The sequence below is a fragment of the Aplidium turbinatum genome, chromosome 16 (assembly GCF_918807975.1).
Source record: "Aplidium turbinatum chromosome 16, kaAplTurb1.1, whole genome shotgun sequence".
NCBI lineage: Eukaryota > Metazoa > Chordata > Ascidiacea > Aplousobranchia > Polyclinidae > Aplidium > Aplidium turbinatum.
This window is the reverse complement of record NC_137487.1, coordinates 17,782,623-17,797,446: the sequence shown is the minus strand read 5'-3', so window position 1 is coordinate 17,797,446 and position 14,824 is coordinate 17,782,623. Positions and strand designations below refer to the sequence as shown.

General features: G+C 38.3%; 1 protein-coding gene across 3 annotated transcripts; it reads right to left on the bottom strand.

Moving 5' to 3' along the window:
• Positions 1-574: 574 nt before the first annotated feature.
• On the bottom strand, positions 575-14,606 carry LOC145785771 (complement decay-accelerating factor-like). 3 transcript variants are annotated; one of them, XM_082597479.1, is made up of 9 exons: positions 14,480-14,606; positions 13,834-14,031; positions 5,907-6,101; positions 4,984-5,028; positions 4,469-4,663; positions 3,472-3,618; positions 2,071-2,211; positions 1,657-1,692; positions 575-751 (listed from the first exon to the last, which is right to left on the bottom strand). In XM_082597479.1, exons 1-7 carry the CDS (start codon positions 14,562-14,564, stop codon positions 2,078-2,080), a joined length of 999 nt encoding a protein of 332 aa, XP_082453605.1. In that variant the 5' UTR covers positions 14,565-14,606; the 3' UTR covers positions 575-751; positions 1,657-1,692; positions 2,071-2,077. The 3 variants fall into 3 exon arrangements, with proteins under 3 accessions (XP_082453605.1, XP_082453607.1, XP_082453606.1); XM_082597481.1 differs by having other exon boundaries at positions 4,469-4,648; XM_082597480.1 differs by lacking the exon at positions 1,657-1,692.
• Between the last annotated feature and the right edge of the window lie 218 nt (positions 14,607-14,824).

The following is a 14,824-nucleotide window of genomic DNA, read 5'->3' as shown; positions in this document are numbered from 1 at the left end:
CTTCGAAAGAACGTGGGTTCGACACCGCTGCTTAATCTTGCTGTTTCTTTGACAACAAAGCTGGGAAATTGACTAACTGAGCCATCTACTCGTGTTGTTGCTGATTAGTTTAGCTTCAAATTTGTTAATTGTTCTTTTGTGATTATAAAACTTACACCTTTTAAATCGTAGATATATCAGTAGATGCAGTGTTTATATGTTTTGTAATTATAAGTAAGCGATGGCCATTCCTAACTTTTCCAGCAATAGTTGCAACTTGCAACCATCATTAATTTACTTACATTAGGCCTACTCCTAGGTAGTACCTAGAGTACAACTGATCTTGTCATTAATTTATTCACAAAACTTTTTTCATTTAACTTTTGTTGTTTGAAGAAATTTTTCAAACAAAAGTTTATACCAGAGATCTTAGCATACAGTACACTGCTGTATCCTAAACTCAGAGCTAAATTAAACTTAGCCTATCCCCTTCTCCCTAACTTTAACAACTAGATAATGCAACTTGATTGACAACTTTGTAACATGGCTGTTTCGATTATTTATTGCATATTTTTAACGTTTGTGTCATGTGTGTCTAAAACCTATTTGTATATTTATGATTTTCTTTCTGTAAGCGGTCGTCCAGGTTTTCGCTTCTAGCTGATTCCATTTCCAGCTTACTGATGCTTTGTCAGTCTCACATTTTTCGCTGTTATTTGTACATTCCCAATCTCCTTGCTGAGTGGCAGTCCGACTGTTGAGGTCGATCAATCTGATAAAAGAAAGAAAGAACTTAAAATGTCGACAGTAAACTCATGTGCAGCAAACGTTTCGAAAACTATACCGTTTTGATCTTCGGTGCTAATGTAAACTGAATTATAGGGAATAATGAAGTGTTATTTGGTTCGGGGCAGAAGGACAGAGATTTTCGGTTGTTCTGGACGTGTAGCTCACTATCAGCTTCTTGATTGTGTAAGTGGAAAGCTGCTGCCACAGTTTTGGTTTCGCTGAGTGGAAGGTCTGCGCGTCATGGATGATGAAACCAAAGATTGGCTGCTCTCTCGTAGCCTTCCAGTGTAGTCCGGGAACATCGTGAATCTGTGGTGGTAAAAGGATAGTCCCTCGGCCCCAAAGGCTCACACGAAGACGACGATGAAATGTTATTGAATTGGTTCAATACTGGTATGTCTATGAAATACAACCGATATTTGGCACGTCAGAAGTACTGTACAATCGTACATGAAATTCATTGAAGCAATACAAGCATAAATTTTCAACCAAGAATGCATTTATGAGAGAAATCAGTGATAAGTTTTTTGTCATTGTCTTGTAGGCTTTTTACTTGTTTTTCATCAATGCCGCATCTCTAATTTAAGTCATATTACATTGCAATTTTCTGTGTTGTTTAACGTTCTCAAATTAACTGCACCTAACTCTTTGCTATATTTTTTGCATGATGCACACCTGAATGTACACTGCGATGTTGTTTGCTCGATATAGCCTAATTACTGTTTAAGTTGCACTTATCCACTGGCGTATTCAGTGAAAATCTCTGAACAGTACAGATACTATAGAAGTACATGGTTATACAAATTTTTATTTGTAGGAAGGTATAACCAACTGGAAGCCAAAGAAAAACCATAATGTAGTAAACAGAATAATAAAAAGTGGAAATACTTAGCACTCTCTTTCATTAGGTTGGCGTCTGAAGTCCTAGAAAAAAATGCAACGATTGTGAACTTATTTTTGCAGAAGCGCAGTTAGGGGACAAGGAGGGACAACTTTTCGTTGTGCTGTATAAAGGGCGTCAAATTTGTCTTTACATTGTACGCAATAGCTTAACACTAAAAGATCACTTCGCACATTGTCATTTAAGGGTGTAAAAGTGGTATTGTCTCTGGATGCTGGAAACCATTTCTATGTGCCTGATTGTCTCCCCTTCTCTACCGGTACAGACGTTTCGTTTGGTTTACGTCAGTGACCTTCGGACATAATGACTGTTACCGAATTATTTCCTCAGCCTAACCAGCAAGTATATTATAGCATTGATTGCACCTAATACGATGCTAAGGTAAAAAAACAGTAGCCTACCTGACTGTTATGAAATAAGGGTGCATCTGCTGCCGCAGCTATCGGAAACTTTGCAGCAAATATGTCCAGATGGACACGTGGAAGGACATTGTTCGACTAAAACACAGTATCTTCGTCGATTAACAGGCGGACACCTTCTGTCTGAAACAAACAATAGTTCAACGCTTAAATAAAGCTTCTTTCTTGCCAGTAAAGCAGGATTCGTGCGAAACATTCTGAGCCAAGGGGTTGATGTAGCCTACCAATAGCAGCTGATAAAAATAATACAAATAGGTGCTCAAACCTCAAGCCGTGATGACGGAGAAGTGGAAGATTTATATGAGGAAGTACATAACCTAATGGAAAAGTATAAAAGTCACTCCAAAGTAATCATGGGAGACTTTGATAGAAAAACAGGAAAAATCAATAGAATGAAATACCTAGAAAGAGTATATGGAATAGGAAAGAGAAATGCATTGGGAAGAGGATGATCTAGTTTGCCACATCACAGAAACTAATGCTCTTTTTCTGCTTCCAAAATACTCTTGTTCAGAAGTCATATGGTTTGGTTGGTTTTGAATCTTCATCCTCGGAGTAGACAAAGCCTTGATTGGTTATTTCTCGCAGTTTCGCATACTTGTAGAAGTTTTTGACGCAGGGCCGGTTACCGAGACTGACATAGAGAAGTTTCCGATTGTTGAAGTGTTGTTGCCGGGGAATTATTCCATCCATTAGGTGCCGCTGAATGAAGAGCAGTCCTGAAATGCGTTGCTCAAGCGCACACCCCGAAAGTTAAACCAGCGCCATTTGATCTTGAGTCGAGGGCGCAACCACTGAGCTAACGGGGCTGTTATGATAGGAAACGGACTTGGAAATGTCTAAATGGAGAAATGAAAAATGAAGAATTCGAAAAAGGTTTGCTGAAGTCGATTGCGAGCATGTACTTGGGTTCAGCATATTATTAAAATATTTCTTCTTGTGTTTTTAGTGTTCAATTGCGTCAGTTTAAGTGCCTTTTTTCATCTTGTAATCTAAATATTAGCAAACATTTTTGGAAATATAGGACTTAAGTAGGCCTACACGTCAATTTGCAATAGACTTCAGCCTTCAATTCTGAGGGCTTGTGCGCGGTGTCTAGGCCATCTATTTTCATAGGCATGTGTTAAACAGATCTTGGAGAAGATGAATAAATACCAACAACCCATATTTATGACATTCGTTGACTATGAGAAGGCATTTGGTCCCATCAAGCATTCCTCTGTTTTTAATGCAGTTTAAACTCATGGTATGCCAGATACCGGTAATCGAAATAACTTTATCAAAGAACTATATTCAAATGGCACTGCACAAATCAAAACAAAGAAGTTAACTGATAAAATACAAAAAATGATTTGCAGTGTTACAACATTATTACTGGGCTACCTGGTGGGGTATAAATGGGAGTGCATAGGCTGGCTCCGCATGTATTGACAGTGCAACATGTGTTACCACGTGGACAAGGAAGATCGCACTGGGAGTACAACAGACAGAAAGAAGAAAGTCGTCTTGGAGGACAAAGCGGTTCTATTCCTGTTAATTTAAACTATATTTGTTTTCGTTGGAATTACCTTGAAAAACTACAAAAATATTTTGAGATTAATTATGCTTAAGTTGATTTTATTAAATTAATTAAAAGTATATAAACGTAAAGATATTTTCTTCACAATGCTTATATCTTGCTGGTTTACTTGGCAAGTTGCCGGCTGGTGAGTTACTACTGCAAATATAGAGTAGACAGTAAAGACACACTCTTTGGCCATACTAAAGATCTTATAAAAAGGACTCGGCTGTGACTTTGTGACTGTTCTGCAAGTGCTTGCAGAACTTCTTAACAATATTAAAACAATAATGGCTCTAGCTTCATGCGTGCTGTATATATGAAAGGTAAAATTGATATTCTATACATATTTCAATCTGTAAAATATCAAAAATTTGTAACCTTAAATAAATGATTCACATTTGATCGAAAAGATTTATTGGCAATTCTAGAATTGCTTGATGAATTTGGTGGTCGGAATGTGAGTAAAATTAGTTATTAAAAAGCAACAATATATATCTATTTGAATAGGGAACTTTTGATGACCCCTCTTTAGGATGAAACAGGCTGTAGGCTAAAGTTTTACAAAGTAGTAACTATATTTGATGACATACGTTATACAATATTTATTTTATTATGTAACGTATGTCACGCACTTTAATTCTACTGCATAAGTTATTTATAACTTGCTCGTTGCTCTTGTTATCAATCCTTATGCTCGTGTGTATGCTGTTATAGTCCAGAAAACTATGTGATTAGTTATTTCATTTTCAAGACCTTTTATTGTAGAAAGAAATCGATAACTACATCGATGTGTTCATTCTTTGAAAAACAACATCTTACCTTGGCATTGAGGAATTCCACCAGACCACTGCTTATTTCGTAAGCAACTCACCGTTGAACTGCTCGACGGGCGACTAGAAATAATTCTATATCCAGAGTTGCAAGTGTATGTTATGGTGCCACCGACAGGAACAGAAGTTACTCTTGGTGATACAGAGCCGAACGCAGGTGGATCAGGAACTACACAGCGAATTTCTACGGATGATTAATATACATGAATAACATATTTCAGAATAAGGATGCAACAGTTACAAGTAAAAGTGCCCAATGCATCACATTAGGGACAGTAACAATTAGAAAGGACACAAGAAATTAAACACTATCCGGCTTTTCCCAAACAATCATCAGAAGCAAGCTTACTCTGGTAAAGATAATTTAGTGATAACAGTATATTGTATATTTGTGATCGTATCACAAAATATAAAAATGAAAAATGGTAGGCTATATAAGAACATTACAATTACAGAACAACTAACATAACTTATGCGCTACTTAAGGTTTCATGGTAGTGCTACCTGTATTCCTTGTAGATTCGTTTTCGTTGGGACGTCCTTGAAGAACTAAAAATAAATTTTGCGATTAGTTATGCTGGAAGTTGGTTTGTCATTTTAATTAAAAATAAGTAAACTTAAAGAAGTCTGCTTCACAACGCCGTTAACTCACTGGTGTACTGGACAAACTGCCGGTTTGTGAATTAGTAAATATAGCCCAGATACTCCCTGGGTCACATTAAAAGTCTTATAAAATAACAATGCATCTTTTTCCTCTTAGCACAAAGCCTTCAATAAAAGCTAGAGTAATTTAGCGATGCACTCAACTGTGCTCATGTGACTGCGCTAAAACTGCTTGTAACTCACTAATCGTACTAAAACCAATTTTGGTTCTAGCTTTATGAGTGCTGCAAAAAGAAAAGATAAAATTAGTTTTCTATATAAATTATACGCTATATGCTGCATATACAGTATATCAAGCAGTGACAGTTAAAGAAACTAGGGAGCGGCCGCATCATTGTGTTTTGTTGAAATCCTCCCTCTAATGCTACCTTACGGATCCGCCCCTGATCCTCAGCTGTAAAAATTCACGCATTTGCAAGTTTAAATAAATGACTCACCTTTGATCGAAAAAATTTATTGGCTATTCTACAATTGCCTGATTTTCTTTGTAGTCGTAGTGTTATTAAGATTATAAAATACAATTTTTGTGTATGTGACATGCGTTATATGATACGCATTTGAATACATAACTAATATATTTATTGCAATTTATTCTACTGCATAAGTTATTTATAACTTGCTCTTGTTTCCAATCCTTGTGCCTATGTGTTTGCTGTTAGTCCAGAAAACTATGTGATTAGTTGTTACATTATCAAGACCTGTAATTGTGGAAAGAAATCGATAACTACATCGACGTGTTCATCCTTTGGAAAACAACATCTTACCTTGGCATTGAGGAATTCCACCAGACCACTGCTTATTTCGTAAGCAACTCACCGTTGAACTGCTCGACGGGCGACTAGAAATAATTCTATATCCAGAGTTGCAAGTGTATGTTATGGTGCCACCGACAGGAACAGAAGTTACTCTTGGTGATACAGAGCCGAACGCAGGTGGATCAGGAACAACACAGTGAATTTCTGCAAATAGTTAATGCACAAGAATAATATATTTCAGAAATAGGAAGGAACAGAGTAGGCCCTATACTCTATACCAGGGCTTCCCAAACTGGGGGTCGCGACCCCGCAAGAGGTCGCGTAACGAAATTCAGGGGTCGCAAAGAGTGTGCCAATTTTACTCAAAGTACTGCATATTAACACTTCTGTGCAAGTTATTAATTGTAACCACACACGTTGAGAGTAACGCACCCAGTACGCGTATTTTCGCAAATTGGTGTGGTAAAACGGAATCGAAATTCAAAACCCTTTTATTGCAATGTGAAGTAAGATGGCTTTCAAAAGTTGAAGCTATGTTGAAAACTGAAGTCGTGATTTTTCCAACGAAAAAAATTGCAGACTTTGCCCACCATTTTCGCAATGACATCTGGTTCGTAAAATTAAGCTATTTATCAGATTTTCTTAACTGAACGAACTTAATTTGTTCCTATATGGAGAAAACATCTATGTTTTTACATTTAAAATTAAAGCGTTCATCAACACATCATACGTCTGGAAACAAGAAGTTGAAAATGATTTATTTGAAATGTTCTCATTTACTGAATAGTTTTTGGTTAACAATGATGTGAAATCAAATGTTATTAACAGTTTTTTGACAGTTTCAGAAGTATTTTTTTCCAGAATCGGACAATACCGAATTATATTGAATCCAAAGCGTATTTGCAACGCAAAAACAAAGTAGCCTAGCTAACCTACCGAGCACTTCTCTCAAAAAGAAATTACTAATCTATCTTCTGATTTAAAGTTTAAATTTTGTGGAAATTTATAAATTTTATGCAAAAAAACCTTCACATTTTTGGCTTAACGTTGGAGCGGAATATGTAGGCTACCATGACCTGATTCAGCAGTAGGCCTAACCGCACCCCTGTCCTTTGTTTTGACTTTTTCTTGAATATTTCCAGCAGAGGAAACTGAGGCAAATGCTGGGTACTCGTTGAGAGGATCGTCTCACCAATGGCGCAATTACAAAGATCATACAATGTGACACGTCTTTTCCACTGTAGAGTAGGCCTCCAAAGCCACACGCGACTGGAAATAAAACCAATGCTCGGACACAAGCTGGAGCTTACGACAACAATTTGTGCGAGTTAGAGTTTTTAACGTTGATGAGCAGATACCATCAAACCTAAGCAACATTGAAACCGCCTTGGGACCAGCATTAGCCAATTGAGCCATACCAGCATTAAATGTGTTTGATTCTTTGTTTTGTTTCCAGTAGGCTGCGTGTAAACTGTAAAGTCCTAACAGTCTCTGAGTACCGTTAGCTTGTTTTAAGTTTTCATTTGCAAACCTTTCCATCAATATCATTATCACAAATGTAGGCTATATTTCGCAATATTTATCATTTTAACCGTGAAGGGTCGCGTAAAGTTTTAGGAGATTAAAAGGGGTCGCGAGCAAAAAAGTTTGGGAAGCCCTGCTCTATACAATATACTGTACAAAGTACAAGCAAAAGTGTCCATGGCATCATAGTAGGGACAATAACAGTAAAATGACACAAGAAACTAAACACAATCTAGCTTTTCTCAAATAATCCTCAGGTGCAAGCTTACTCTTGTAGAAATAATTGGTGGTAGGCTACCGGTATATGTTAGTGATTGTAAAATGAATAAAGTATTGAAATAAATGGTGGTATATGAGAACAGTGTACAACATACGTAACAACAATTGCATTTTTTTACGTATTGATAATTTCGCTGTTACAGTAGATTAACTTTTAGATATTATATCTATCATTCTTCAACTACCAGTGGCAAGAAATAAAATCGTATGTCTAGAAAGAAGATTAACCCTTTCAGTGCGTGTACCCGGTGTTACCGGGTATAGCAACATGTCGGTGAAATGCGTGTACCCGGTAATACCGGGTAGTCAGTTAAAACCTTGTTAAAGCTAGTTATTGACTTGCACGCGCCAGCTTGGCTTGTTTCTATGCACTAGAAGTTATTTGTAGCTGTTTAAAAACGTCAAACGTTAAAATGTCGGGGAGCAATGTGCGAGGTAGTCGGTTCAATACGGAGGAAGCGGTAGGTCAGATTTTTGCTGGCACAGACAGCCAGGACAATTGTGATATTGCTGATATGTTGACTATGACAGCCCGGGAAGTGATGGGGAATGTGATTTGAATGATTGTTATGATTTACATCTTGACGATAGATCCATGGATGTGTCTCCTGATTATGATGAAGAGGGTGGCCGTCGTCGTCGTGTGAGCCCCTGGGGCTGAGGGTCTATCCTTTTACCACCCCAGATTTACGATGTTCCCGGACTACACTGGAAGGCTACTAGAGAGCAGCCAGTCTTTGGTTTCATCATCCATGACATGCAGACCTTCCACTCCATTAGATGGCTTGAAGATGGAACAGTCATTGATGATGTGGTCTGCGGTCTGTTCCTCGGCACCACAGTCACAGGAGGAGGAAGAGGCCATTCCCCGTTGGTGCATGGTTGAGCGGAAAAGCCCGACGCCGTACGAAGACGGTTGAGGCGCACCCATGCCTGTCTTGGTAGCCTTAGGCCGACGGGGCGTGTGTCGGCGTTGGGGCTGAACGAATAGAGTCTGGTGGCGCTTGACTTCCATTCAGAACTCTAGTTATGGGCAGCCCAAGTAGCCGCATTGATGGTCCGCCCAAGTTTGCCCTGACTGTCCAAGCCAGCCAGGCCTGCAGGCAGATAAAGATTGTTTTAGGGTTTACCACATAAAATTGGATTATTCTGTAGCTGCACCCAGGGCCGGATTTAGCTGACGGGGGGCCGGGGGCACTTTTAGATCGGGGGGCCCCCGTGCAAAAATTGTTTTAGCTCCGTCGGCTCGAAAAACCACCTCTACGTGTAGCCTACAGTAGCAGTAATCCAGCACTGCACAGCATTTTGCAGAAACTTCAAAGGCCGAAAAAAAATAATAACACAAAAGTACATTTTTTCTACGTCGGGGGTCCCTTCAAAAGGGGGGCCGGGGCACCTGCACCCTCTGCCCCCTCCCTAAATCCGGGCCTGGCTGCACCTGATGAAAAAACAGAGATTCATTAGACGTAGCCTAAAGCCTACGAGTAAATGTCCAAATTATGCTCTCACCAAACTCAACAGCCTGAAGTTTGTACTGTGAAAGAAAGCAAAAACATTTATTGAAAAGCATTAGCCTATGTGATAGAAGACTACAATCACTATGTAGCCTACAAACTATAACTATTTTTCAATGTATCTTTCATTTTTTACATGGTATTCTATGGTTCTTTTTGTCCGTTTTGTGTATTTTTATCCATTTTTAGTAAACAACAAGACATTCCAACAACGTTTTACTAGAAAAAACTTTTTTTTACAGATTTTCTAAAAATTGAAGCATCTAAAATGGCTGCCACGAAGTCACGTGACAATCTATCTGCGTAAAATTTTCCTTTTTTTTATTAGTTCAACCTATCTTTAAATCTAAAACATAAAAGAAATTTTCAAAAAGCTCTAAGAGGAGCTCATTTTTTTCACATTCATTATGAAATGAATATTTTTTTCTAATTTTTTTTTTTTTAATTTATTACTTTTTTTACCAGTTTCATTTTTTAAATGTTATTCAGTAATTGATTTTGTTCGTTTTGTGTATCTTTATTCATATTTAGTAAGCAAAAAGACTTTCTAACTACATTTCATTACAAAAAAAACGTTTTCTTCACAAATTTCACAAAAATGAAAAAATCCAAAATGGCTGCCATGACGTCACGTGACAATCTAACTGCGCAAAACTCTAAAATTTGCCTGTTTTTATTAGTCCAACCTTTTTTCAAATCTAATACACAAAAAAAATTTCAAAAAAGCTCTTGTAGTACTTTTTGTACATTCATTTGAAAATGCATATTTTTTCCTAAAAAAGGGCTTAGCACAGGGACTAGACATTAGGGTGGAGTGAAAAAAGAAAATTTTGATTTTTGCTCTGTAATAGCGATTAAAAGTTGTAGTGTGGCTTGACTATTAAGCTTTGAAAATTTCAGCGTTTTAAAATAAAGTTTTCGTCTGCCGCAAGCAAGTTCAAGATTACAAGGGATGTGCTGATTAAATATCACAATTTGCTTCGGATTTTTTTCCGCAACAAAACCATCGCATGTGACGTCATAGAGGATATTTCTTACGATTCAATTAGTCCATTTAAGCAACATAATCGGAAATATGCAATTCTTAAAAAGGGCCTGAAAAAGCCATTGCAGCGGTTTGTATGTCTGTTGCATTTTAATGAATTACCACTGAGACACTTGATGCATTATCTTGATGGAGTTACATCTGGTCCACTAAGTTTTTCTGGCTCCATTGGTAAAAAACTTGAAGACTGTGACAGTTTACCAGTCACAGAGTTTGAGGCTGTTGATATTCAACTGCCTTCAATTGACGTGAGCTTAAGCACAGACCAGCAGTAGCCTACTGTACTTGTATGGCATCTGTAAAGCAATTAGCTCAGGGCGTTGTGATGCCAAGCTTGCCTATTGTAATCCAAGAAAGATGAATCACTCCAGATGGCTGACAACAACCAATCGCATTTTGAAGCTTTATGTTTCACGAAACAATCCCTGTAAAATCTGAGAGCGTTGGTCTTCTTCATCGTGTATCACACGGCCGTAGCCCAGAGCATCACGCAGGCTCTTGCTCTATCGTTGAACTCGGCCAAATCCTGTGCAGAGCACCTTGCTTTTAGGTCAGGGCATTCGAGTAGATGTTGCATCGTTTGCTCCTGTCCGCATTTGCAACTTGTGCTCCCCATGGAATACCCCCAGTGTCTCATCAAGGTTTTACACCTGCCAATACCAGTTCTTAAGCGGTTGAGGCATCGCCAATACTTCCACGGTTCACGTTTTCTGGGAGGAAGGCTCTCCATGGGTGTGAGCTCCATATTGGCCAATGTCGGTCCGGCTGCCAGTCTCTCCTGCCATAGTTGAACCCGCACATTGGCGGCGACATCGTCATGACCTAATGGGACAACTGAAGCAAGGAAACTTTTGGTGGAGTAGCCTACATTGCCAAGTTATACGCTCCAACGTGGTTTGCAGTGAAAACGCAACCTTCCTGTACTACTTACTGTAAAGGAGCTAAACACTTTGTTTCACGTAGTTAAAAAGTCGCGCTGTCTTAGCGCTGAACTAAAAGCAATAGTTGTCCCTGGTATCAACCGAAATGCCTTTTTTGCTCACCAAGAGAACCTATTGCTGTGGATGTTACATCATGCACCAAACATACTAATATATAAATATATATATATATTTTTTTTTGCCCAGCAATGATAAGCCAATGTGTGTAGATTTATTAGCAAAATAGTAAGATTGTAAGTACTCCTACTGGCCTTCTGGTTCTTGTGTTTTTTTGTCCACAGAAGTTCTACAGAGTCTGCAGAAGTTTTTCCATCCTTTTTGACCAATCTCCATCTTTCGGTGAAGCGGTGGCCATGTGCTCCAACCAGTTGTTTTATTTCAATATCTTGGACTGGATCGTCATGCTATTGTCTGATTGTTTATCTATTTTTTTTAACGTAATATGCCAAATTGGATATTTTTTGTCACTTTAATATGGTTTAACGTGTAAAACATACGGTAACCCAAATTTATCATATTACTGGGACATACCACTACTACATCCCAGCTGGCGATGCCTGTCATTTTTGCATTAGTACAACGTTAGCCAACGTTGGATCGGTGTGGAAGTGGCGAGTTTAGCTGACTGGGGTCTAAAATAATCGCTTTATCAACGCAACTTTTATCAAAGCACGCTTGATATCTTTAAGACATAACTTCCCTGGGTATAATTGAATTTCCGCAAGATGATGATGTTGTTTTTTGCTAGTTTGTTTTTTGTCATTGTTTCATGTCGTCAAGTTATAGCCTATCTATTTTGTGAGTCGTGCAAGGCCTGGTGCGTTGCGCTTGAAATGGCTTTGCCCGTGGTAGGATTTCTTTGTGGGGTTTTCTTTGCCTGCCTTGCTCTTTGCTATGAGCTAAACGCATCAAGACGTGTTCCCCTTACGACCATCAGCACTCTTGATAACGCACCATGGCCGATCTTCATAGCAACTGTCCATACAAATCTTCAATATATCAGCTAAAGTTATGTAGGCTAATAAAGTTATAGCCTATAGGCTATATGTTTATTTGTTTTGTAACATTTTTTATTTTTTTAATTTTCCCTTTATATCTTAAATTTTTCTGAAGGTGTTGCGACCGTGCCAAATTTTTTTCAACTCAATAACTTACTTCGATCACAAGCACGTTTTAACGTTCGCGTTTTGTCGCTTCTACCTTTTTCTTGACCTTTGCTATGTTGATGTGTATTGTTTTGATATGATGGTCAGAAATAAAAAAACAACTGAACTGAACTGAAACGAATACTTTGAACTGATTGATTGGCAGCATACAGAGAGATATGAACCACCACTAACTCGAGACATACCGGACAGTCAGTTAATGTCCTTCATTCAAGATGCTGCAGCTCCAGAGCTTGAATTTCCTAGCTATCCGTGTCACACGCAAGCCATGGAAGGGGCCGTGCGCCTCGATACTGAAGCAACATCTGCGGTGTGTGGGCAAAAACAACGGGAGGGATTTATTCGAAGTAGACTGCAGTCAAGATTAGAAATGCCTGTATTCAATACAAAACGAGAGTTTTTGGCAAATGGAGTGCTTAATGAGATTTAAACTCATGGGAGTCGGCAGAGAGGGGCACTTGTCCCCCTGGATTTGGGTTTTATAAACGTTTCTTTCCTTATGAAAACGATACTTTCAAAAATGTTTCTTACCTTTGGGCGATAATATCTTTTTCATCCAATTTTCTTCGAAGTAAACCAACATTTTTCCAGGACTATTTTTTCGCGCTTTCGGAAACTATCGCTAAGTATGCCTTGGAAATATCTTTAATTGTAACGTTTTCGCTCGTGCCGTCCAAATTTACGTTACATTTCATCAATACACTTAGCTACGTTGCACTCGTTGTAGCTCACAAGATGAAATTTGGCTTAAAAGATGTTTGCCCCCTCCCCCTGCAATATTTCTGCCAACGCCCATGTACTGTATAAGCTGATGATTTAAAAAGCGTTTACAATATTTATATGGGATCAAAAGTAAACAGGCAACCGAAATCTCAATATTGTCATATTAAGAAAAACACTTTTCTACTGTAGTTTGCTTTACCTTCATTGCACATACTTGCTTAAACTGTGGTGATGAACTTGTGAAAGGAACAGAAATTTGAAGAAAATAGCTTAAAATCCGTGTTTTTTCTAATCAGTTGATCATATACATGCAACAAGCGTTCTAAAAGACGTATTTTCCACTGCATTGCAACGATTTATGTGTAATTTACAACTCTGATATTGTTAGATAGAAGTACCGAAGGTAGAAGTTAGATAAAAGTGACGATCTGCTAATTGTGATGACGTCATAGCTCCAAAATACCAGTGAAAACTTCAATGGACTTGCGGCAGACGTAAACGTTGATCAAAATCAAAAATATTTCAGCATGTGAATACATTTACCACATCACAACTTTTAGTAACTATTACAGATTGATTCTATCAACTTTCATTTTTAACCTATGTTTCACTCCACCCTACTAGACATACCTATAGCAGCGAAAGGGGTTGTAGAGGAAAGTGGCATTGAAAAGATTGTGTACGTTAGTGACACGTTAAACAGTAATGATATTCTACAATCTTCTGCATGTTGAAATACCAAACCTCTACATTCTGGAACTCCACTGGACCATCGGTAACTTTGTAAGCAAGTAACAGTCAAAAGGTTTGAGGCATGATTGACGAGTTCAAAGCCAGAGTTGCACGAATATGTTATACTGTGTCCTGCAGGAACTGAAAGTAAATTTCCTCGAGAAAATACAGATCCAAATTTAAGTGATTTGGGAACTGTGCAATGAAGCGCTGTAAAAATAATAATCTTTTTACAGATAAAACAAAAAGCTGAGAAATTGAAGTTTGGTTAACAAGATAGCAGAAAAATCAACGTGGTCTTGTGTGGATTAATGTGAGACCAAATCGACAAAATAAGATCATTTTTCAATTTTTTGTCGGTTGTGTAGCTGAGTGGTGAGAACGTCTGCGCGACGTTCGAAAGAACGTGGGTTCGACACCGCTCCGGAGCACGCGGCTGTGTCTTGGCAAAGACACTTAATGGCAAGAAGAAAGAAGGGAAAGAGAAACGATGAAAGTAGGAGAACAGCTGACTCGAAAACTATATGTTACTTCGCTGCTTCCTGTTGTCTGTTAAATTGCATCTGCTGTCGCAGTGTACTGTATGTTATCGCAATGGGCGCAAATAAAAGCTTTATTATTTCAAAAACCACTTTCAGATATTTTCAACTCTTCTCACTTCTGCTGCATTGTGGGACTTCATTGGACCACTGCCTGTTTTTTTGGCATGTTACAGTCAATCGTCCCGACGGTTGATCCACCATCTCATAGCCAGCATTACAAGAATAGGTTATGGAACGACCTACAGAAACTGATGTGGCTTGGGATGATACTGTTCCAAATGCTGGTGGGACAGGAACTGTGCATCCAACCACTGGACAATAATATGAATAAACTTGTTTTTTAATACTTGAAAGTAGACATTTGTCATGGTAAGTTTTTCAACACTTCATCTGTATATTTTATTTTGTTAACGTCAAATTTTATTACTTTCTCAAAAAAATTACAAATTAACAGGTTTTGA

Coding starts and splice junctions, on each gene's coding strand:
- LOC145785771 (XM_082597479.1), bottom strand. CDS start 14,564: ATGGTGGATCAACCGTCGGGACGATTGACTGTAACATGCCAAAAAAAC. Junction 4,664..4,983: donor CGAATCTACAAGGAATACAG/GTAGCACTACCA, acceptor AATCATCCGTAG/AAATTCGCTGTGTAGTTCCT. Junction 3,619..4,468: donor TGGAATTCCTCAATGCCAAG/GTAAGATGTTGT, acceptor TTAAATTAACAG/GAATAGAACCGCTTTGTCCT.